The 25,451-nt window shown below is 31.7% G+C and overlaps 2 protein-coding genes across 3 annotated transcripts in view; both read right to left on the bottom strand.

Moving 5' to 3' along the window:
• The window catches only part of LOC107454366 (aldehyde dehydrogenase, mitochondrial), a 25,654-nt gene extending 12,973 nt beyond the window's left edge, over positions 1–12,681 (bottom strand). The window contains exons 1-5 of one of the 2 annotated variants that reach the window (XM_043054341.2): positions 12,524–12,681; positions 5,629–5,733; positions 4,668–4,808; positions 1,534–1,660; positions 397–458 (exon numbers count right to left, since the gene is read on the bottom strand). In XM_043054341.2, coding sequence (XP_042910275.1) covers positions 397–458; positions 1,534–1,660; positions 4,668–4,808; positions 5,629–5,733; positions 12,524–12,562 — 474 coding nt within the window. In that variant the 5' untranslated portion in view covers positions 12,563–12,681. Of the gene's footprint in view, positions 1–396; positions 459–1,533; positions 1,661–4,667; positions 4,809–5,628; positions 5,734–8,853; positions 8,956–12,523 lie in introns of those variants that run through there. The other variant, XM_071184851.1, reaches the window with a different exon arrangement.
• Positions 12,682–16,282: 3,601 nt separating this feature from the next.
• Positions 16,283–25,451, bottom strand: part of LOC107454362 (short transient receptor potential channel 3-like) — a 30,155-nt gene continuing 20,986 nt past the window's right edge. The window contains exons 10-13 of the mRNA XM_043054344.2: positions 23,683–23,917; positions 22,484–22,669; positions 18,480–18,536; positions 16,283–16,511 (exon numbers count right to left, since the gene is read on the bottom strand). Of these exons, the coding sequence (XP_042910278.1) occupies positions 16,455–16,511; positions 18,480–18,536; positions 22,484–22,669; positions 23,683–23,917 (535 nt within the window). The 3' untranslated portion in view covers positions 16,283–16,454. The remainder of the gene's footprint in view (positions 16,512–18,479; positions 18,537–22,483; positions 22,670–23,682; positions 23,918–25,451) is intronic.

The raw sequence follows: 25,451 nt of genomic DNA, 5'->3' as shown, positions 1-25,451 counted from the left end.
TCTTTACAATTTAAAAACTCCTTGAAAAAGTTTTTTTTTGCAATAACGGACCCTATTTGCACAAATTCATAAAAGCGGACCCTGGTTGAAAGAATGTGAGTAATTTTTTCACAATTTCTCGAAAAACGGACCTTTCACAAAATGTCTGGACAGACCCCTGCATGGAGAGGAAGATCAAGAGAACCTCTCGCGGTTAGCCTGTCGGCAAAGGGAACTCTAACCCATGATCCGCCAGCATTGTGATCGGCGCGAGCTGGGAGCGGAATTCTAATCGACCAGCCACGGCTGGGATTCGAACCCGGTTCACCTCCTTGGACTGGCGGATGCTCCATCCCCTGAGCCATCGCGGCTCTTTAAAGAATATTACATGACTAAAAAAGAATGAATTGTACTTACAGGAATAATTTGACCGCAGACACCTTTAGGCTCAAGTCGGGTGAAGGAAAGGATGTCGCCGTCTGTAATGGAAATATTAGTATTACAAAACCGTGAAACAGGATGAAGGTTACAAGATTTTTTGGAAGAAGGTTTGACAAGATTATCGATAGAATTATGTTACATTTTAAACTATTCATGAACATCATTGAATAAAAAAAAAATGTCATTTAAAAGCAGATTCCGATTAAAGAAACCCCATAATGATAAGCCACACTTTTTTTACATACATATGATATGCACACATCAAACAAATGGGTTCCTCTTCCGAATACATAAGAGCTCACGGGAAAACACCCTAATCTTCTGGTTTTGGATTGGGTTGAAAATGACAAGGCTTTCTGAGTGGATCGTCTCCAAATTGGGTCGGCTGTTCAGCTACGGTTATAAAATAAAGAAAAGAATCAAGTGAAAGAATCATTTTTTTAATGTGTCCTATTTCAACCAGAATGGACACTAAAGACGTCTGACCAACCCTGAACATGCGCCTAGTCAGCTATGGCAGAAATGTCACCTTTCTTTGACCCGGGTCAGACGAAGTGGAGTGGTATGCATCTGAACTGGTATTCCTCCGTCCAAACCACAACCAGCGAGAGGTATATCAGATCTAACAGTCACTTTGCCGCGTATACGAGCAACACCTCCTAGAATAAGGAAGGCCTCAGCACGGATCAATTTAGTAGTCCGATGTGACGAAGTTAACTGCGCAGTTGATGAAAAATAAGAAAGATGTCATTACGTTCGGGGTACTAAGCTGCGCAGTGTTTGAAAATACGAAATATGTCATTACATTTGGACTACTAAAGGATATTTATGGTAACCCGTGCAGAGGCCTACTCTTTTCTAGGAGGTGTTGATACGAGCCGGTTATTTAAACGGCTATCGGGATCGAACTCACAACCGCCGGCTCTCCACCGGCGGAGCGCAAGAAAATAAATGAATTTCACCCGTGGATCTGTGGGAGATATGGAAAATAATTAGAATTCGATAACATCTTTATTGCGTACACCAAAATCGTTTTTTTTTTTTTTTTTTTTTTTGAGAAAGTGAGAGTGGTTTATCATTATATTGCCTTCATGAGAGAAAGGATGATGTTACCTGCAGGTATGGTCTTTCCATGAAACTTATCTGAGTAACCAGCATAATATTCTAGGGTTGCGATGGCAGCTTGGATATCGAATTCAGCTTCTACATAGGGTTTTCCATTGTCTAGAACTTCTAAACTCTAAGGGAGGAGTCATTCATTTTACAATTTTTTTAAAGCAATAGATATAAAACAAACAGTCAAAGATGGAACGTAAAGGATTCAAAAATAGAAAAAAAAAGTAGTATAGTGGTCATGATAGAAGCATACTTTTTTTTACAATTTGTATTCATTATACATAGGAAATGATGCATGACATATTGCATACGGCTTATTTGTTTGAAAAGTAAAATGTTTTTATTTTACCTATCAATAAATTGTTACGGTTTCCTTTTCGCTACATTCTATGAAATCTTTTATGCGTAACTATTCAAATTTGAATGATGTTCAAGAAATAGTATGGATCTAAGATTTATATCATTATACTAGTGTTATTTAACCCTTCGATCGTGTGGTCGCTCTCTGTACTTGACCACCTATTGAGTCTTAACAAAATACGACCGAAAAAGCAATTTTTCAGATGGCTAAGGAAATTTTCTTTACGAATTTTAAGTATTTTCTTAATCAATACTCATTGGCCCTAATGTAGTGTATGATAAACAATGACTGAAGAAAAAAATTTAAGCGAACTGAAATCGAAATATTTTAAAAATGCTGTCATCAATCAATCCATTCATTTGTTATGCCACATTTTAGTACAGGAATGTTTGACACTGTGTTATTTAATATGAATGAATGTTTCTGTGCTTCCAAAAGTACCAATACATCTATAATGTTAAAAGGAGTGACTGCGATTTAAAACACGCACAGACTTTCACACAATGTTGATATCCGTTGATTCAAAACTGAGAATTCGACCCAATTTTGAGTTGACGACACCCATGTTCAACTTCGTAGATGTGTCATTTTGAACTCAATCCAGAAGACAAGGGAACTCCTGTAGAAGAAATTTGCCTTCGTAGAGGACGTTTTGATGGAACTAATTCTCATTTGTGTTACATGGAAAGGAAAACCACGAAAATCTCCCGCGATTAGCGTGATGGAAAGGAGACTCTAACCTAACCCATCATTCGTCAACCCATGAAAATATTTTAAGTCCATAGCTCCGATTGCCGAAATCCAACTGCTAAATGGAGATTTTTGACAGCCCGTCTAGCACATTCTGTATCAATTCGCGTCTTGCTACATTCCTTCGTAGCACTTCTTTTATTCCTTCGACGCATCATTTAGCACTTTTGCATTCCTCTGCTTTATTAACCCATTGCGGTGGGAACGCCATAAAGTTAATAAGAATTATGTGGAAAATAAATGATGTCGTCTCATTAAAAAAATGACCACGTCTTAGACAAAAAAAAAAAAATCATCTCTATTATCTGAAATACAAATGCGTAGAGTATCAGAAACCGATTTAATTTCTTTTCCCACCTTAACAACAACACAGTTAAGCAATAAATCGGGCAGAAATAAATAGTAAAAATCATCCAACAAACGATACTATTTTTTCTTTAATTAGGTTTATTAATGTATGCGGGTAACATGATATACACTACCGGTCAAAAGTTTGCGAAAATTTTGAAATCTACAAAGAAAAGGTCTAAATTCAAATGTTCACAGAACTGCGAAAAATCATTCAAATTGAGTGAAAATTTGATATGTTCTAAAGTGAACCCTCTACAGTTAGTTACATATGATCAAATTGCAATACTTCGTTTTTTGCGAACTGAATCCAGCTTTTCATCATGGGTTGTTTCTATGGTGAAAAAAGTTGATAAGTTTGAACACTTGCCAAACTTGCAAAAAAAAAATTTTATTCTTTCTGTTGATAGAAAATAGTTATTTGAACCGTTCCATGTAAGCCCTCAAAATTTCAGATCGATTTGATTCTTTTTGACGAAGTTATAGAATTTTGAAAAATATGTGTACTTTTTTCGATTTCTGAGCATTCCACATATGCGGTCTTTTGGTNACCTATTGAGTCTTAACAAAATACGACCGAAAAAGCAATTTTTCAGATGGCTAAGGAAATTTTCTTTACGAATTTTAAGTATTTTTTTAATCAATACCCATTGGCCCTAATGTAGTGTATGATAAACAATGACTGAAGAAAAAAATTTAAGCGAACTGAAATCGAAATATTTTAAAAATGCTGTCATCAATCAATCCATTCATTTGTTATGCCACATTTTAGTACAGGAATGTTTGACACTGTGTTATTTAATATGAATGAATGTTTCTGTGCTTCCAAAAGTACCAATACATCTATAATGTTAAAAGGAGTGACTGCGATTTAAAACACGCACAGACTTTCACACAATGTTGATATCCGTTGATTCAAAACTGAGAATTCGACCCAATTTTGAGTTGACGACTACCCATGTTCAACTTCGTAGCTGTGTCATTTTGAACTCAATCCAGAAGACAAGGGAACTCCTGCATTAAGTATTGGAAGAAATTTGCCTTCGTAGAGGACGTTTAGATGGAACTAATTCTCATTTGTGTTACATGGAGAGGAAAACCACGAAAACCTCCCACGATTAGCGTGATGGCAAGGAGAAAAAAAAAATATCATCTCTATTATCTGAAATACAAATGCGTAGAGTATCAGAAACCGATTTAATTTCTTTTCCCACCTTAACAACAACACAGTTAAGCAATAAATCGGGCAGAAATAAATAGTAAAAAGCATCCAACAAACGATACTATTTTTGCTTTAATTAGGTTTATTAATGTATGCGGATAACATGATATATGAGAGGCATATTTTAGTTTCAAGGTTCCTTCAACGAAGGAAAAAGACCCGTTTCATCAACGGTTGCTCATGAATTCGTTTTTAATTTCTTTATTATTTTTTTAAAAAACTTATCAGGGTAAAGTGTCTTTATTTTTAATTTTCTTTTTTTTTTACTACGCTTTATTCTTCTTTATTTTCTAATTTTTCTTCTTCTTTAGTTTCTAATTTTCATGAATTATTTGTTCTAAATGTAATTCTAAAATAACATTGAAAGAGTACAAATGAAATCGTAATGGAATGACAGGTAAATGGAATTGAAGAAAAAAGGTAGTTTCATAAGAAAAGGGAGTAGTTTACGGTGATGTAGTCGAAATCTCTCTGGATCAAGTTGGCCAATTTGAGAAGGAGTCTGCCCCGATTCGATGCATCCATTGTTCTCCAAGTAGAACCCAGTTTGAAAGCCTTTCTACCTGCATCCACAGCCTTGTCCACATCGGCCTGAAATACAGATGATTAGATTGAGAGAAAGAAATTATGTTACTGTCACAGAACAAATCGTAGCCCATTTAGGTCCGTTTCTTGTTAAAATCTATTAAGAATCTTTCTAAACCAAATCGTATGTCGGACCAAAACTTATTCCTGAGAAAACAATATTAAAGTACAAGATAAATTTTCTTATTCATTTAATTTTATTTCTCTTTAAGTTGTAAAATTAAAACTGTGTAACAAAAGAACCACTTGATCCAAAAGAACGGAAATTTCAACAGTATATGCTCCCAAAGCAATCAAATTGATTAAATAAAGCTTTAAATCAAACCGATAGATGACGCTGTCAGTTAACAGAAATTAAGAATATCGTCAACAAGGAAGATCTCTGAGAGAAAGAAAAACTTCCTTGCACATATCAAAAACATATACAGACTGCAGTAATTAGTAAAATAAACCTACGATATATGCAGCATAGATGTGTAGTGAAATTGTGACTTTAATGCACATAAAATACCATGTTTTGATGCGATTTTTATGTTTTATTTATTTTTGCATAAGAAAAAGAATTCCCATTGCTTTGGAAGCAAAACTCTTGAAATTTCAGTTTATTTAATGTTTCTAAATTTCTCGTGATTTTCTCTTCTGACTGTCATAGAAAAATAAGTCATTTGCTGAGTTAAGTGGTCGAGAATCTGAGAATAATTTATAATTATTTCAATTCACTTCAAATGATGAGAATTCCCCTCATGAAATGCATGCGGTATGCAAAATAATTTTGTTGTTACGTCGATAGGGGGATAGCTCGGAAAGAAAAGAAATGAAGACTTACTTTATCTGCTTCCTGAACATCACAGATCTTGTCTCCAGTTGCAGGATTAAAGGTGGGGAAGGTTTTTCCACTTTCCGAATTATGCCATTCGTTGTTGATGAAGATCTAAAACAAAACATTTTAACAAACATATTATACATCTTTCAAAGAAAGAAAAAAAAAAAACTACTGTTACGGAATATGTCCGCCCAGCGATGCGAATTTCGATGTCGTAACTGAAAAGCCGTGAAATGAAACATTTTTGCACAGAGAAGTATTTAACAACATTTAGATAACAAAAAAATTTTAATGCGGTTATTACTTATTTCTTCTTCTTTTTTTTTGCGATTATTTTTTCTTCCACGCACTGGATGACTGGAGATTGAACGAAAAATTTTTTTTTAGTTTCTACAAAAAAATTTAAATTATTTTTGAATTCATTAAATTTTAAAATTTTATTGTTTTTTTTTTCACAAAATTCAAAATTTCAACAAAATGTGACAATATTTTATAAATTATACCTTTTTTTTTAATTTTTCTTACCTATTTTGATGTTTACTTTTGCTCAGTACTTTTTATTTAACCTGCATCAATAGTCAGATAATAATAATTAAATAGTTTAAATAGTGAGAAAACATGGAAAATAATAAAGATAAATTAAAAGAGTAGAAGAAAAATGATAAAAATAAAATTTTTTTAAAAAAACATTTATAAAAATTTTCATGTAAATTTAAAAAAAAAAAATTTAAATTCCATAAAACAAAATTTACATATACAAAACATGTATACAAAATGGTTGAATGGTTTTTTTTAAACAATACATACTCTCCCTACTACATACATATCAAAATAATTTTTTCCCTGTCAATTATATGGTTACCTGTGTTTTAAATTAAAATTTTTCTCTTTTCATGCCAGTCTTCTTCAATTGTTTTGTTTTTGAGCTCGCTCGTGGCGCCATCTAGATGTGTCGAACCTTACAGGAAGCCTTTCTTACCGCTCAGGATAAAGAAATGTTCAATCATAGATTTTGTAACATAAACGTTCTCTCCTTGTTAAATGGTCCGTACCTTATCCTCTTATTCAACTTTAAATTGAATCTTTTTTTAATCTCCATAGTGATGCTTTTAAAGCAAAAATTGGAAACGTTCTTTGAAATCTTGATAAACAGGGTGATTCTAGCATAACTTTAAAGAACATACAGTGAAATGGATTCAATTTTTATCTTTTCCTAAATGGCAACACATCTTTTTTACATCGAAACTTAAATTGGAGTTTAAGACCCCAAGTTTAACATGAAAAATGACGAGGCATTTAAAAAAATTTATGTCTTTATAAATTTAAATATTTTCACAACATGAAATTTTAAATAAATGACATTGAATATTTACAAATGAAAAAGATGCGAAGCATAAATTTTAGTTCTAATATTCTTAAATAAAATATACAAAAATTTCTTATGCATAAATGGAATCGATGATTTCTTAAACATTCTGTTCCTCGGATTTTCGGATTGCGGTTAACGAAAAAACCGGAAATCCGGATTTTTTCGGGAGTACAATCATCTCTGTCATTGTAAACTATCTCCGTATTATAATTTTTGATTTAAAATCCTTTTATTACTTTTTTTAGAAGAAAAAAAAACTTAACAGAGGCATGCAAACGAACTAGTGAAAATGTTTCTTTAATAAGGAGTAGAATATAGGGCCAATTTGAAATGATGACCCACCGCACAGCGCAGGAGATATATTTATAATTTTCAAATAATTCATACATATCTCTCCCGGACATTATTTTATTCCACTTCGTCGAAGAGTACGTTTTTCAGGGGCTCTGTGTTACAGGCTGGCAATGTACAAAAGAAAACAATCAAATTGTTTAGAAGAAGATAAGGGGAATCGATAGATAAGACAATGCTTTTTAAAAAGAGGATATTTCTGTGATGACACAGCCAGTAGATAATCTCGGTCGAGAAACAAGATAAAACTAGAAAAGTACAAACGGAAAAATGAAAAAAAAAAAAAAAAAAAAAAAAAAAAAAAAAAAGAAAAANTCGAGAAACAAGATAAAACTAGAAAAAAAAAAAAAAACGGACAGAACTAAAAATGTACACTTAGAGATGTTTTAAAAGGAATCTTTTGCATATTTAGATGGAATTACTTTATCCAATTATTGAGGGCGGCAACAGGCGAAAAGGGTCCTACCCTAGTTTGGTCAAGAGAGAGGTCCTAAGTTAAAACCCCATTATGTTCATTTTATTTCTTTGCGAAAGGAAAAGTTTTTGCGCACAAGTATAAAATGTGCATATGCAAAGTTAATTTTCTGCAAAAAATAACTTTCAGTCATTTTTTTCCTCTTTTTTTTTATTTAGGAAAAGTCGAAAAAATTTTGAAAATACAACATTTGTGCAAAATAGGTCAAATAGTTCCAGCGAAATAAAATTTTTAAAAAATTCATAGAATTTACACGTCATAAAAAAAAAAAATAAAAAAAAAAANAAAAAAAAAAAAAAATAAAAAAAAAACTTCTACCCCTTCATTTTGGGAGTCGAAAATCCGAATCCGTCAAGAAAAAGGTACTAAAGGTTTTAGAAAAAGTACGTTTTTGTGTCTGTTTTCGTAGCTTAAAATAGGGTCTGCCCTAAATCATTAGCATATTTAAAGTCTTCCCTCGAACCATTAAGATTGAGTCCCCTAGAATTTGAAGATCCGATCATTAGATCAGAAGTTATTCAGGGTGTTCCGTTAATTTATTTTTCAGCGCAATGCATAGTCTGATTAAATACATAACAGATGTAATCGTTCGGTTATTCTTTTAGTCAGTAATGGATCAATCTGGATTTGGAAAAATATACAAAAGACTCATTCTAAAACATCTATCACTATTCACTATAACACATTTCTCACTCTGTTAATACATTCAACACATTATCATTTATTAACTAAGATATTCTGCAATATTAAACACGTTTATTTCGTTTTCATTTATTATTTGTATTAATTTTTTTTTTTTTTTTAAGAAAATACCTTTAAAAGTGACGTTTTCCTCTCGTAAGGAGAACAGAAATCAGATGATTTGAGAAATTCTGATTTGCTTCTTAAGAAGAAAATGCTGCCTCGACATTTATGTTTCAAATACTAGTTCCAAAAATTTAAGTAGGTGTGGTCATGAAAACTCTTTTTTTAAAATACTATATATCTTGGCCAAGCTATATATATTTTTAAGAAAAAACGCAACACTACTTACCGACAAAAGTAAGGACAGAATGGAGACTGCCCAGGACACGAACTAAGTAGGAAATCAATTAAAACAATTTAATGAATTCCCATCCTATGAGAGATACTCTGACGTGTGAAAGAAATGTTTTTTATGACCGACACTTTAGGAAACCGAGAATTGATTTTCAACAATCATTTCGCAAAATAAATAGAAGCGACAGCTGAATCACTTTTAATCTAATAATTGGATTGACACGTACACTCTTAACGCTCAGAGATGGAAAGAACAACACGCATGAGAACAACATGCTTAAATTATCGTCTGATTGATAATTAAAGAATATACTTTCTCTGAATAAATGTACTTTTACCCGACGGATTCTTGAAATTCAAAATATGCGAATGAGCCCACCATCCTGAATATAGGATCTCAATAGTTAAATTAGAAAAACGATCGGAATTTTGAAAAATAGGTTCTCCCCCCCCTTTTTTTTTATTACAACTGAATAACAAAATGGCGACAGCTTCTTTACACCAAAGAGTGTAAAAGAAAGCATGCTTGGTGTTTCGCGGCACCGAAAACCAAATGTTATGCATGGTGTTTTATCACACCACTTGGGTGTATTAAGTAGTTGCCACCATTTTTGGCGAAAAAATACACTAAAAATTTTTTTTACAGTGTAAGGGTTCAAATCGTTCTTTAGGGGCCGTCGTACAAACTTTGCATGTTGGGAACTTTTTAATTTAAGCTTGGTCTTGTTTCAGTAATTCTAGTATTGGAAATTTAAAAAGGCACAATGTTATCGATGTCTAATGTGAGAATTATTGATTGGTTAAATTATTTTAGTAATTACCACGATACCCTGAAAGAATGCAATTACAGGTTTGAAGATATAAACTATCCATGGGCACGACTACAACAACAGGTTGTAATTACCGAGTTTTTACATGTTTAACATAGATAATATAAAATATATAAGTTTCCTTAATTTAAATTCATGAGAAAACTGCAAGGATTTGGAACGAGAAAAGATTCGTCTATTTTTTTTTCGAAGTTCTTATGGGCAGAAGAAAAGAAAAAAATCATAGATTGGTATTTATACCTCCTAAGGAATACGATGTTCTTTCATTGACTTAAGAATTTATTATTATTTTTTATATATTACTTGTTTTTTCTTCAACAAAGATGAGCAAGTCAATTACTCAAAATTTTGAGAGGTAAATAAATTTTCCTACTTATTTTGCGATAAAAGAAAAAGATTAGAAAGAATTTTTGAAAATATTTTAAAGTGCGATGAATTTTCAAGCAAATCGAAATTACCTTTTTTTTTAATTGTCATGTCTATTAACATCGAATTTAAACTTTGAAGTTGCTTTTGCTGCGAGCTGCAACCGTTCTTTTTTATTATGAATTTAAACGTAAATAATTTTCGAGCTAATTAAGAAATGCAAGAATTTTTAATTTCATAACCATCCCTATCATTTATCTATAAACCCGTATAAAATTTGATATTTTAGTTTCAGAAAAAGGAAAACAATTTATTTTTCTTTTTTTACGGCAGCACTCATTCTTTTAAAATAGATACAATAGACTTTTTTCCGTAAGTAAAACTAAAAAAATCACTAATTGAAGATAAGGTAGTATAAAAAATGATATTTTTAAGGTCATCATAAGGTCACTTATTTCTTCAAAAATTTTTTGTTCTCGTATCGGAGTTTGTCCTCGTTATCTGATAGTTTCAACATTAGAAAACGCCTAGAAACAAAAGGAGTCCCATAAAATTATTCTAAATATAGCTTCCTCCTCTATTTATCCTTTCGAATAATATCCTTGAATGGAACAAGAATAATAAGAACATTAAAAGTTAAAACTACTTTAACCATTTTTATTTATTTGAGGTTGATTAAGGAATAAAACTCCGTTGCAGCAGGAGTTTATTTCAGTCTTGTAAGCAACATTATAAGTATTTGTTGTAGTGACTTCCATAAATTTAGTTCTTTTTTTAAATGAATTAAGCAGTCATGCATTCAAGTCAACTTCTAAAACTTAATTTTTGAACAAAATTAAAAATTCGTTTATCTAAAAACAACTCTATTCATTTTTTTCAAAAATAATAATAAAATAAATAATATATTGCCTTATTTTGTAATGATTGAACAGTTTTGGATTTTAAGCTACAATTTTTCTCGTAGTGTAAGCAAGCCATTTTAAATCTCTAATATAAAATAAGTGGCACGAATAAAAATTATTTTTGAGAAATCAAAATAAAAAAACAAGTAAGGTTAAAAAAAAAAAATAAAGTCAACTCCTATTTAGGCCTACAAAGAATAAATTTGTTTCAGTTACTTTTCATTAAATAATTTAAAAAATTTCACCCACATAAAACTAATATTAATTAGTGAAATTTATGTAATGAATTAATAGTTGAAAAAACTGTATTAACATCAAGTGTCATTCACTACAATTTATAAAAAGTCTTTGAATAACGATTAAAAATTTGAACAAGATATGTAAATATATATAAGGAGAGTGTGAACTAATAGAAGGAATTGAAAAGAAAAAAAAAGGCACGTTGTATCAGACAACTATAGAAGTATAAATTGGGTAACGTGGACCACACGTGCTACCACGTAACGTTCTTTATTGAATTTATCTGACACACCGAACATAAAATAATTAAATACTTAACAAACTATTTTTGTGCGCAATAAACAATTTTTTTCGTTCGAGCTATAAGTTAGAAAAAAATCACTGATGTTATTTTTAAAATATGTGATAAACTGAATCGTTTATAGAAAAATTTAAAACAATAACTCACGCTTAACCCATCAGAAAATTCTATTCCGTTCTTCGCTCATTTTCATTTAATGTATGAATTAATATTTTATAAAACTATAATAAAAAGCATTTTATTAACTATTGAAAATTTGAACAAGATATGAACTAATAGTAGGAATTGAATAAGATTTCCAACTGAACAGTTGAAAATATTTATGTAACTGACCTCTGAGTTCAATTCTCATTTTAACCGAAGGGCTACTCTTTAATGTGCTTCCTATGCAATAGTATAAGATGGAAAAATATAAAAATAAATTAATACAATGTTTTTATATAATTTATTTTTATATTTTTCCATCTTTTTTTTTTTTTTTTTTTTTTTTTTTTTTTTATCAAGATGAGAACATCTAAATATATTTTTGTTATTCGTACACATGTCATTAAAAAACGTGGTCAAAGTTTACAAATAAAACGTGAAATCTATTCTGGAACATGTGCTAAGTTTTGGAACTGCTAGCATAGGGCTAGACAAGGAAGTATGGTAAAAGGTGACACTTAGTGGCAAAGGGGGGGGGGGTTAAAAATATTGAAAAAGGTGTTACATAATAAAAGAAAATAATTTTTATTCCTTCGCGATTTTAGAAAACAAAACTAAATCTAAATATCTTCAATAACTGTGAAAACAAAATATATGCAAATTAATATCTTTTCACGAACCGATGTTTGTTTGCAACGTGTGTTTAAAATATTGCTAGTCGAAAAAAAAGGGGAGGAAAAATATTTCTTCTATAAAGAAATTGGAAGCCGGTTCTGAAAAATACGAAAATACCATCAAATAAAATACAGTTTAACATTTGACACCAAAGTAAACACAATTTAGAAGAAATAAACACGAAATAGAAATAAAATAATTGATTACTTGCGTGAATTTCACGGGAGGATTTTTGATCGGCGGCATTTTCGAACGGAACACGCTTTATTGACAGACGACAAGTATTTCTGTCGCTCTTCTCCTAAACAAGACTGTCTCAGGCGCATGCGCGAAGACCTTGAAATAAGAAGGGGGTTTCCAAATGCTTCGATAAGAATTGTTTGGAATCGCAAGGTCGTCCAGGCGGACGACATTAAGAAAAAATACAAAAGTTGTAATCTAATAGAAATATTCGATTCTTTGTAAATATCTCTCACAATTTGCAGTGATATTTGAGCAACTATCTCTCACAATTGTCAAAAATAGTCTTGTGTATTTTATAATCAGCTTAATAATTTCTGGGCTTATTTCGATCAATGTCCTGTAGCGTATCAAGCTATATTAAAGAACTGTTCAGTTTTTTTATAAAAAACTTTTATTTACAAACAACACAAACAGTAAAAAATATGAATTACCCGTAACGGGATAGTGAGAAGATCATAAAACAGCAAGAAAAACCCGTAACGGGATATAAGGAAACTCACCTGTAGCGGGATAGATAAAATATTGTAAAACAACTAGATTAAGTGCCCGTAACGGGATATATTCCACACAAAACTAATTCTAAAAAATCAACAACTTTCTGGTGTTCTAATTTTATCGTCTGATTTTATTATTTAAATTTATCTTTTTATGTGCTTATTTTATTTATGCTTTTGCCAGCCCGTTAGTTTTTAATATTTTTACTTTTATCCATTCTTTTGCAAACCAATTATCTTTCTTATATTTTTAGACTTTATAGTCCCTCTAAGCCAACTGAAAAATGTGTACAAAAAATGACTCCGACTTAATTTAATGAAGTCTATGGCAATCCACTTTTAATAAGGCTATTTTAAATAAGCTTTCACTACTTAGGGCTAGTTAGAAACTCTATGACAATATATCTGGCTAAGTGAACAGTGAGATAGATATTTTTTAATTTGCCTAAAGTTATTATTTAACGAGCGTAAAATAATTAGCTCACTGTCATAATTTCAAAATGTGTCAGGTTGTTTAGAAAATTCTTGTGACTTTTTATTAATTAGCCTTGCATTTTACAACAGCGGCTGTTGTTGGCAAAATCTCGACAGATTGTTATGAAGAGCCTTTGTATTATATTTTGTTTTAGTTCCTTGCATTTATTAATTAAAAAATATGTTATTTTTTTGCATTTTTTCCCCCTTCAAAATAAATGGTAAGGGCGGTGGAGAAATAAAGCTCCTTCTTTCTTTTTTTTTTAATATTTTGGTCAGGGTATAAATTTAAGAGGGCATTTATAAGAACTTTGGCCCCGCGCTGGGTCCATTCTTAAGAACAGCCTTGACGAGCAAAAAGTATGACTTTTCTTTTCTAGAAAGTTTTCTAAAAACAAAAAATAATAATAATCAGTTTCATTAATGCGAGTTGAATTTCAACTTTCAATATTTGCCTTTTAACTAATTTCAAATTTTTAGAGTGTCTACAGTCCCTAGTCAAATTATTAGATTCTATGTAAAATCTTAATTATCAGGGGATTGCTCCTGCTTGCACTTGTTTACGTTCCTGTATCACTCGCATAAGTTAGACGATATATTATATGGGTCATTCTCACAAAAACAGTCATTTTCATGTCCCCAGTATATTTTATGTTTGTTTTACAACTTACGAAAAAAAATTTTCAGGGAAAGTGTCCTTCAGAATGCAAGCTAACAAAAGAATAAAAATAAAATTATCAATTTTTATTTTTTATTTATTTTAGGTAATTAAAATATACCAATATGTCATTCCCTCACTTGTCCCCACTGCTGATTTAAAAAAAGAAAAAAATTGTTTCTGAAATAAAAATTTTTTTTTTACAAATTCGTGTTTTTTATTTCAGAATACTGAAATATAGAATTCAGAAAATCAATTTTAAATTTAATTTCTGATAAAAATATTAACACAGCACTATTTTAAACTTTGTCCCCAGTGTTTCGCGTCATTCCCTCACAACAATGTTCTTATCACCTGCAATCTTCTTAGAATAAAAATATTTTAATAAAAACTTCAGAAGTTAACAACTGGCATCATAGAACAAAATTGCAGTATGTTTCCATCTTCAACTTAAAGAAGCTTTGCTGTGGAATAAATTTGAATGAATCAAACCAGGTAAAATTTTTTACATTTGTCATTCCCTCATGTCATTTTTTAGAGTAAAATAAAATACAACTTCATCGAGAAAGTGGATAATTATATGTTGCTTTCTTGTATGAATATAATTGTATGTGATTGACTTCAGAAATTAATTAGGCCTAACTGTTATTTTTAAATTTTATTGAATTCGTCATTCCCTCACTAGTGTATAAAGTGAGGGAATGACGCTGAAGTGAGGGAATGATTCAAGATGAGTATATTATTAAATTTTTTTTTGTTCAATCGTGCCAGCCAATTTTATTTCCCAAACCTGTAAAAACTATTAAATATATAAGACTAAATTATAATAAATATTAGATATACTTAGTATGTTATCATTTTCAAACTTTAGGTAGATGTAACTTAGATAAAAACATGTATTAAAATAAAATATCATTCCCTCACTATTAGTGTCATTCCCTCACTTTTTAAATAGTGAAAATAATTAATTTACTTATTAATTAATTTGAAAAATAAATTAATAAATTGATTTATTAAACTAATTAATTTATTTATTAAATTAATTAATTAATTATTAATTATTATAAATTAATAATTATAAATTAATTATTTAAAAAATTAATTAATTTAAATATTAAGTATAATTTATAGGATATATACTTTCTTTATAATGCCATTACATATTTCTATTAATATAGAAAGTTTCAGAGCTTTTTATTCACTTTACTTTTTTGGGATTTTATGAACTGAAAAATGACAGTTTTCGTGAGAATGACCCATATATATATCCCCGATTAGATAAGTGAGACTATATATTATATAAATATAGAATGTTTATTTTGTCAAGTTTTATATTATTTTATTACAATAATTAGACCCAATGATGAGATTCACTGTAGTGTTTTAATAATTGCAAGTTTTGCACGATTTTATAGGCAATACTTAAACAAACAAGTTTATGGATGAGATTTTTTATACACTTCCTATTTGCATTTATTTTTAACGTATAACATGACAATGTTTACCCACTGATGCACGAGCGTAAAGAAGTGCAAGCCGGTTTCATCTGTCACATAATAAACAATAAAGCTGTAGACCTGATAATTAAGATTTTTACATGGAATCTTCATAGTGCGTCTCATCATTTGGAAAGGAACTGTACTAATTCTCATTTTTAAAAAAAAGAAAAAAAATATACACTCTATCTAACACCCTAAAACTTTTTGAGGGTGAAGATTAAAAGACATAAAAGTAAAAAACAAATTTGGTTGATTTTACGTTAGTGATTATTTAACTCATTCTCCATAAGACCGTCTACTTTTGGTTATGTTGCTTTGTTTTACTGTTCAATAGCTTACTAACATGGAGTTTTAGGAATATATTTCGATATAGCCATCCTATTTATCACAAAATTAATATTTTCAGAATAATTTTGAAAGCATTTGACCCGTGAATGAAATTCACCAGTCACCAAAATATGGACTCTCACTGAATAATATTGAGTTGAACAAACCTTGATTATTCATGATTATAAATGGAAAGAATTAGAATACGTTAAGGATGAAAGTGTATTTTTAACTGAACATTTCCCTTCATGAATGACTTTGAACACATAATGACACCCTTTTTATCGATGTCAATTTTTATTCCTATTCTTAACAAAGGCAAATAATTTAATTTCAAATGATTCGTCGATATACAACAATGAAAATAGAATTAAACAAATCACTGCGAAAATCGGTTTGAAACAGTTCGAATTTTGCTTCTCTCTCTTTGAACAATCTATTATTCATTCTTCTAATTCTTTCGTTCTGAAATATCTCTGGACGATGCTGGACATGAGGACCTGTCAAAAATGAGCAAACAAAAAATCTTCAAAGATCATATTTAGCATAAGAGTTTCGTCTATCAACCCATTATTAAGTCATTCATTATTTAGAATGCGAATAATAGTTTGTGTCTTAAACTTAATTTTACTACCTATAAAAATGTAAATGGAGAGTTACGATAGTGGAAAATCATATAAAGAAAGAAAGAAACACGGGTTCATTGAAAAAAGAGCACTTTGAAACAAAAAGCTCAAACTGTAGTCAATTTTAACTCTTTTTCTCATTTCGGGACGTCTCAGGCTCAGAATAGTTGAATTTAAAATTGAATCCATAATCATCCGTAACAGATAGGCTGGGATATTAAAATTCTTTGATTTTTTGTTAAATTATTGAGTTGTCCTGTTGTGAAAAAAGACCATAACGCTGCGCCAGAATTTCAAAAATGGTGTTCGTAACGGTTCGTATAAGCGAGGATATCACATAATAATTGGAGTGACGATGATGTCACCAAAAATTAAAATGTTTGAAAAAGTTGATATTTCTGTTGTATCGAAAGAGTGATCACTTTTGATGAAGGTCTTGTCGTGATAGGGTTAATGCGTGCTAAAAGTGTTCCAGACTCTACTCACGACTTCAAAATGTGACGTCAACGGACATAGTAATCTTCTTTGACCTACACGTCGCGAAAATCATACGCGACTTTAGAAATGAGTTTCCGTGATATTTTTGTTGCAATCCTATCTGGTATTCTATCCATAAAAACACGGTTATTTGAAAAACGATGCTGGATAAATTATTAAAGAACTGTTAAGTGTCGTTGAAAGCACAAAAGTAATTGTTTCTTCGAGCCTAATGTTTTAAAGTAAAATACTTTCAAATAAGTATTTTCTATTTTTATTCTTCATCATTACCACCAATACGATTCAAACCTCTTAACGCTAAACATAATGTATTACCATACCGGATCAAATGACCGGACTTTGATTAAATGCATGAAATATGCATGTTTTAATGGAGGAAATAAACTAAAAAAACTTTATTATAATTAAACAAAATTTTTATGTATTACAAACATAAAGAATAAGAATTTTAAATTCATTGCCACACGCACAGGGTGCTTCCGTTGTACATTATCAGCAAACATATTTCGTCTATTTATTATTTCCATAATTCTTATAATCATAAGAATATATAAAAATTATATGAATATATAAGAATTATAATTATTCCTATAATTAATATTATTTCTTTTAAGAATTGTGCTGTCTTGATTGCTTCGACATTTTTCTGGCTAAAAACTAACCTAGGTAATAAGCTACTTACCAAAACATTTAGTTTTTGTCACTTTTTCTGACTCAAAAATACCCATGTAAAATTTCAGGTACTTCTAATTACTTTCGATAATTCTTATTATTATTCTTATAATTAATATTATTTCTTCCAAGAACGTGTGCTGTCTCGATTGTTTCGACATTTTTCTGGGTAAAAACTAACAGTTAGTTGGAAATGAAGTAAAGCTATTAAAATGAAATACTTACCAAAACATTTAGTTTGGTAAGTAGCACAAAAATGCCAATCTAAATATTTAGATTATATTTTCTTGAAAATTGAATTCACAGTTATTCTGATTGAACTCACTACGCAACAGTCTTTGCAGAAACTCATCGAATGCAATACGTTGAACATCGTCATTTCTGATCGGATAACCTTATAAAGCCATAAATTATTCTTACTCTCAAATGACCGATTGTGGTTGAAATAGGTATACGACATGTATTATTCGAAACTAAGAAAATACTAAAATAATAATAATAATAATAGAATATTAACAGTATATAACTGTTAGAAAAAGGCATGAAGTTAAATGTGCAAAAACGATAAGATGATAAGCGATGCAAAAATTCTTAAACGGTCAATTGATGGTATGTTCAGAGTGTGTATTTCTCACAGTTATGCAACAGTTATTGCTTGAGAGCTAAACTCACCCCGTAAGCTTGTTCATCCACTGCTCCTCTGTCTTTATACTCAATGTAACAACATCTCTGGAAATACAAAATAAATTATTCAATGCTTAAAACTACTTTAACAAAGAATACTCTCGAAATATGTTTATTAGCCTTTAGAGATTTTACTCATCTATACATAATAATAAACGCGGCTGTGTGTGTGTGTGTGTCTGTAATCACAATATATCGCCCCAGAAGCCTCGCCCGGGCACGAAACTTGGCACATAATTGTGTTTTGACATAATGAAGAAGTATTTTTTTTCTTTTTCAAAAATTTTGATTAGTTATTTAGTTATCAGTCATTTTGTAAGTCTATGCTTTTCGTCTGCTTTTTCGTCTTCAAAGAGCCATATTCAAAAAACTATTAAAAAATGCATATACTTTTCCCCACTCTTATAAATGTATGCTAATGCGAACCTTACAATTGAAATATTAATTTTCGACAACTTAAACCAATAATATACGAAGGAATTAATAATTTAATTGTAAAGTTCGCATTAGTTTACATTTATTAAAGTGGAGAAAAGTTTAACTTTTGTATTAAAAATGTGGCAACATATTCGATACGTAAATAGAACGCTTCGCTTTGATATATTTGTCGCTGTTCATAATTGTTATAATAAGTTTTTCTTCTTCTTTCCACGCTCTTTTTTTTTTTTCTTAAGCGAAGACGATAATTTTTATAGCGATATTGTAGTACTTTGTACAACTAAAAATTCTTTTCACAACACTTTAAAAATATTTACTTTATTTTCTTTATATATACAGAGAACAGTCGGCAAAGAATTCGATTAGGTTGAAAAACATTTCGCTAAAAAGGAACGAATTCCAAAAGAAAAAATAAACAACTTAAAGAATAAAAATGCTGATGCCAGCCAATTTTTTGAAAGTTAACTTAGAAATAACAAACCAAACGATGTTAAATAACAAACCAAACGATGTTAACAAAATGACGTAGAAAGCGCAACTAGATCAAAATTATACAAGCACAACTAGATCAAATTATAATACCTGAGTGCTTGACGTAACAGATATAGAAATAGAATTTGATACCATAAAAAATTATATAGAAATAGAAATTGATACCATAAAAAATTTATTCGTTTTCGTGTTCTTTTCATGTATTTAGCATTTTAGTTTTTTTTTTCTTAAGCGTTGTAGCTATATAATTTCAAACATCCTCAAGAGCTATAACACATCTGCAGCAGAACTGGATATGAAGACAAAATTGCAGGACAGGAACACTTTAATTGTCCACTAATCTTCAGATTTCCTGCTATGTTTTAAAAAACTTTATTTGTGGAAACCTTTAGCGTGGCGGACAGCTGGCCGCCTTAGGCGGCTAGTAAGAAATACTTGTCCCGCAGTGGACTGATAGTAAAGACACGATTCCCAGTAGAACACTGAAGTCAAGCAAGGTGACCACTTTGCGTAGCCTGCGTAGGGACCGAGGGTGCGTGGTCCTCGTTAAATTGTTCTACTATAAAGTGTTCGTCTTGGCCTCCAGGTCATCGGATTATCAAGTAAAGGGAGCCATTCCCTCTGCAGAGGATCAAAATGGCGATGGCATGTCTTTGGATCATCCTCAGGGATGTTTCTCAGACCGTTGCCAATAGCCCAGCTCTAGTGCGACGTAAATAAAGTACCTACCATAAAAATGGGTAAAACTAAAGTGCTGCAAAAACTAACCCTTAAGTTTTGAGTGGCAACAATGGAATGCTTTTTCTACTAGTCTCATAAAAGAAACAAAATATAATTCATCATAAATATCAGTTATTGTTTAATTTTAGCAGTGTTTTAAAAATAAAACAAAAAAAATTTCACGATGGTGATTTAGACAAAATAATACTTGATAGAAATATATATAGTTATTATGTGAAGCTCATATAAAATTTTCAAAGAAATTTCAAAAAATATTTATGGACAAAATGAACGAAAATATATACTTCACGGGGAAAACTAACACTTAACGGGGATTTTTTGTAAATTTTAACGTAACCAATAGAGTTGTAGTATCCTTAAAAACTATTTTATAGTGTCCTTTTAAGTCTCTATTTTCAATGGCAGACACAGTTTTTATTTTTGTGTTTTTTAAAATTCGATACTTTGTAGATCTATTAGAGGTCAAATTCCACAATTTTATTAAAGTCAGTAAAATAATATATTATAACCATCTTCGAACAGCCGACCCAATTTTTTGGTTTAAGACTTCTAATGTTCAGCTCCGTTGCCTAGTCAATTTGAACCCAATCCAGAAGACAAGGGAACTCCTATACCAAGTATTGGTAAAAATTTGCTTTCGTGGAGGACTTTTTGATGGAATTAACCCCCATTTGCGTTACATGGAGAGGAAGACCACGAGAACTTCCTTCAGTTAGCCTGACGGCAAAGGGACTCTAACCCATGATCCGTCAGCACCGTAGTCGGTGCGAGCCAGGAGCGGAATTCGTATCTACCAGTCACCGCTGGGATTCGTAACCTCATTGGAAGGCGAACTCTCTTATCACCTTTGCTCAGTTCTTTGTGTAATATTTCGTTGGTTCCGTCTACTAATGAGGAAATTTCACGTCAGGCCCAGGACCGAACTGGGGACCTTTTGCGTATAAGCACTACACAACGGTACGTCTTATAATAATCTAGGCATAAAACTGTTGATTATCAAAAATGAAATCATACAAACAACTCATTTCCGACTTACAAATATTTGGGGGGGGGGGGAATCTATCTTCAGCAGACTTTAAATAGAACAGCAAACTTATTTGAAATTGGAACTATTTTACAAATTATTCCCAGACTTATCAAAATGTTTATCGCGTTATTATTCTTTCAAATTGAAACATTTTCAAAAAACTTGTCCTATTTTTAAACAAATTTAACTTAACTTTTGAGGTGATATCTTTAGATTTATCTGTCACAACTTCGCCTTCATTGAAAACTGGCGGTAAATAATTTCCTAGCACGTATTTGGAAGGAATTCTTGTTCAGCATACATGTTGAGCCGTGATGACTCATGGCGTTCGCCTTCCAATGAGGTGAACCGGGTACGAATCCCAGCGATGGCTGGTCGATAGGAATTCAGCACCCGGCTAGCACCGACCACAGTGCTGGCGTAAAATATCCTCAGCGGTAGACGGATCATGGATTGGAGTCCTCTTGTTGACAGACTAACCGTGGGAGGTTTTCATGGTTTTTCCTCTCCACATAACGCAAACGCGGGTTTATTCTCTCAAAAGTCCTCCACAAAGGCAAATTTCTTCAAATATTTGATCCAGGAGTTTCCTTGTCTTCTAGGTTGGGTTCTTAAAGACAAGGCGACGGAGTTATACATAGGCAGTCTTAAACCCTCAAATGGGGTCGGCTGTTCAACGACTGTGCTTTATCCATCTTCTCCTCAAAATGTGCGAGTTAAAAACCCGAGTTCTTCGAAAAAGAGAGAATATTTTTTCGAGTGTATAAGTTGTGTGAACTTCTACTTTAAGCGTATCCTTCAAAACATTAAGATTTCATTTCACATCCGAAGACATATCTTGGAATACTTTTTATTTTTATTTTGGTTCATTGTCATTTTGAATTATCACACAAAAGCAATCTCAAACACATTTGATTCTTTTTCCTTGCACTTTTATCAGTTATAACCTATATCTAAGATCCAAAAGCGAAATATTATTATTATTAATAAAAACGTTAAAGTTAACTACTCCGTTAGTACACACTATACATATTATACTGCGTTTGTACTCAGATTCTAACCAAAGTTAGAATCTGAAAATGTGAATCAAAGTTAGAATGTGAGGGGGGTTGCAGTTATTGACTCTGTCAACCTTCATCTATTAAAAGGTTGAAATGTCTTATATACAAGTGATTTGGTATTTAATATTTGTAGTGGTAGTTACGGTATTAACTGTCAAGGTAACGTGAAAAGAAAACTGACGTTTTACGTGTTAATAACAGAAAAAGGGATTTTAAAGAAAAGCTGTACTCACCCTGAATGACCACTTTGCCGCAGCTCCTGGTATTTGATGTGTGGCTGCCCAAAAGTACTTCAGACATGAATTGAAAGAGTGGAGGGTGGGAAAGAGGTTGAAGGGACTTGGAATGCGGGTAGAATCATCGAAGAAATGAACCCACAGTTTTGTTCGAGCGAATTTGAATTCCACGTCAGCATTATCCTGTCAATAATAAATAACAACCTCAATCACTTTAGATCAGGTAGGGATCGAGAGAGTGACTCATTCATTATTGCGAACAGTTCTTGAGAAATCCGAAATTTAAATGAATGACTGTTTTTAGAAAGAAAAAAAAATTATCTCAGAAACTATTCGACTAATTACTTTCAAACTTTGTGTATTATGGGAGTGGAACTATCTGTTCCACTTATTTTTAAAAATTTTACAAAGTACTAGAATTCTAATAGTTTTTTTTATTTCATACACTACGTGATTTTTTTTATCAACCAGTTTGAACATTTTAACAGGCCAATATGCCAACATTTCACGTTTAGGAAAAAAGTAATTTAAATGAAGGCGATACATTTATTTATTTTCTTAGATAATAACGAACCGGCGGAGGAAGATTGAAAAATATTATAATGAAAAATCTCATTAAAAAACTAATATTTTTTAAAGTCGAACAATCTAAGAATTTCTTTTTTTCATCTTTTATATCATTATACAATTCTTTTTATATAATGACGTATATTAAATTTGAATAATTTTCATTAAAAAAAAAACGAAGAAAAGAAATTGTTTTGCTTAAATTGTTCAAAAACTAATGTAGAAAATTTCTCAGAGCTTAAAAATATAGCCATGGTACTTCATTTTATAAAAGAAAAATTTATTGATGTAGTCATCAAAATTAATTTTCTGGAATTTTCTCTACTCAACAGAATAATGCACTGTAACAGCTGACCCCCGAATTACTTCCCTTCTAGGAGGATTTTTTTTTAGGGAAGAATCTGGAGAGAATTCAGACGAGAGAGAGACTTTGTGCCATCTCGATTGAGAAAATATTTCTCTGATTATTATGAATGTAGTGTTCGGTGGGGAAAGTGATTATAATTTTTCTTGAACTGTATACATAATTGTAATCCAGAAGATTCTATTAAAAAAAAATAACTTTCGATAAGAATACCAAAATGGTTAGAGCACGGAAGCATCTTGTGTGAAGTATAATAAAGACTTACTATAATGTTCTGGAATGTGTTGGATAGAATGGCGATGAGGGTGTTGACGAGAGCGATGATCATCATGAGTTCGTAGGTAGCGAAGAGAGTGAGGCCGATACCCTGAGTGAAGTGATGATAATTGATGACTGGATTCTTCTTGTCTGTCGTCAAGTTCTCTACCACCACCTCCGTCGATTCGACAGGTGACATACCGAGCATCCCCCAGAACAGGGTGAAGAACGAATTGGGAATGCTACAAAAGAAAGAGGAGACATCTAAGAAGATTCATTTTCAGGCCACCCCTATTCTTCTGTTTATTTACCATTCAATTTATAAACCAGTTTCATTTTTAACTAAAGAATCAAAACACTTTATGTATATCGTGATTTCCTTAAATCGATCTCGCAAAATTTATAAAACACAAAGAAAATTCTTATAATGGGTGAAGCAACGTAAATACAAATCTCAATAACAAAATATCAAGCCAGGGATACAAGATTATATTTCCGCATAACGGAGAAATATACCGGTATTCATTTCCGGATGTAGAGTGTTGCTATTGTTTACACTCAGTCTAACATTTATATCTTCGATCGATAAACAATTTTTATTTACCTTGCAATAGGGGAGACCCATAAACTATTGGGTACCGTACAGTTTGTCTGAAATAAGAACTCCTCCAGACATTTGTCTGGACCTGTGGCGGTGACCGTGGTAACGAGGTAGGACTATTTCAAGTAGGTGTGTGGGATCACTGTTTTGGAGTGGTTCGAGAGAAAGGGGGTCGTTTTCTTCCGTCTATTGTGTTAGTCCTAGAGAGAAGTTACCCTCCCTAAAGTGCGCCATGTTTGTTTCCATAGCACCAGACGGCCTCAGACTTTGTGGCGGGAGGAGCTCTTGGCTTAGACAAACTATACAGAGAGTAATTTTATGATCACGTCACGCCATTTCCTATTTTTGAATTTTACCTTAAACATGATACACAAGAGCCGTGGTGGCTCAGGGGATAGAGAGTCTGTCTCCCAATGAGCCGAACCGGGTTCGAATCCCGGCAATGGCTGGTTGTTTCGAAATCCGCACCCGGCTCGCAGCAACCACAGTACTGACGTAAAATATCCTCAGTGGTACACGGATCATGGGTTTGAGTCCCCTTGCCCTCAGGCTAACCTTAAGAGGGTTTCGTGGTTTTCCTCTCCGCGTAACGCAAATGCGGGTTAGTTCCATCAAAAAGTCCTCCACGAAAAGTTACTCCCGAATACTTGATCCAGGAGTTTCCTTGTCTTCTGGATTGGGTTCAAAATGACAAGGATACGTAGTTGATCATTGGTAGCCGTTCAACTGTTCAACGTAGTCGTTATAAAATAAAATAAAAACATGTTATGCAAAATATTCAATCTCTGAATTGTTCTGAACATAATCCTTTTTTTCCCTTCTTTTTTCTCTTTTCATTTAATGGACCACCAAGATAACATGAAATTTTTTTTCCTCCTATATACTTTTCTAGTTTCGCAAATTTTTTCTTATGAGGTTCAAAATAAAATAGTACAGTCTTAGCGCGAAATCCCTAAATCTTTTATTCTCGAGAACGGGTCATTTACGAACGTCTTTTTTAACAGTTTTTAAAAATTTCTGAACAACTGAACAGAACATACGTTTTTACAGTCCATATTATGAGACGCACTCTAAGATTCTACACGGAATCTTAATTATCAGGTGATAACTGTATACAGGCTTTATTGTCTTTATGAGGTTTTGGCACTTGTTTACGTTCGCGTATACATTGTCAT

The sequence above is a fragment of the Parasteatoda tepidariorum genome, chromosome 9 (assembly GCF_043381705.1).
Source record: "Parasteatoda tepidariorum isolate YZ-2023 chromosome 9, CAS_Ptep_4.0, whole genome shotgun sequence".
NCBI lineage: Eukaryota > Metazoa > Arthropoda > Arachnida > Araneae > Theridiidae > Parasteatoda > Parasteatoda tepidariorum.
The sequence above is the reverse complement of the archived record's forward strand: the minus strand, read 5'-3'. Positions and strand labels throughout refer to the sequence as shown.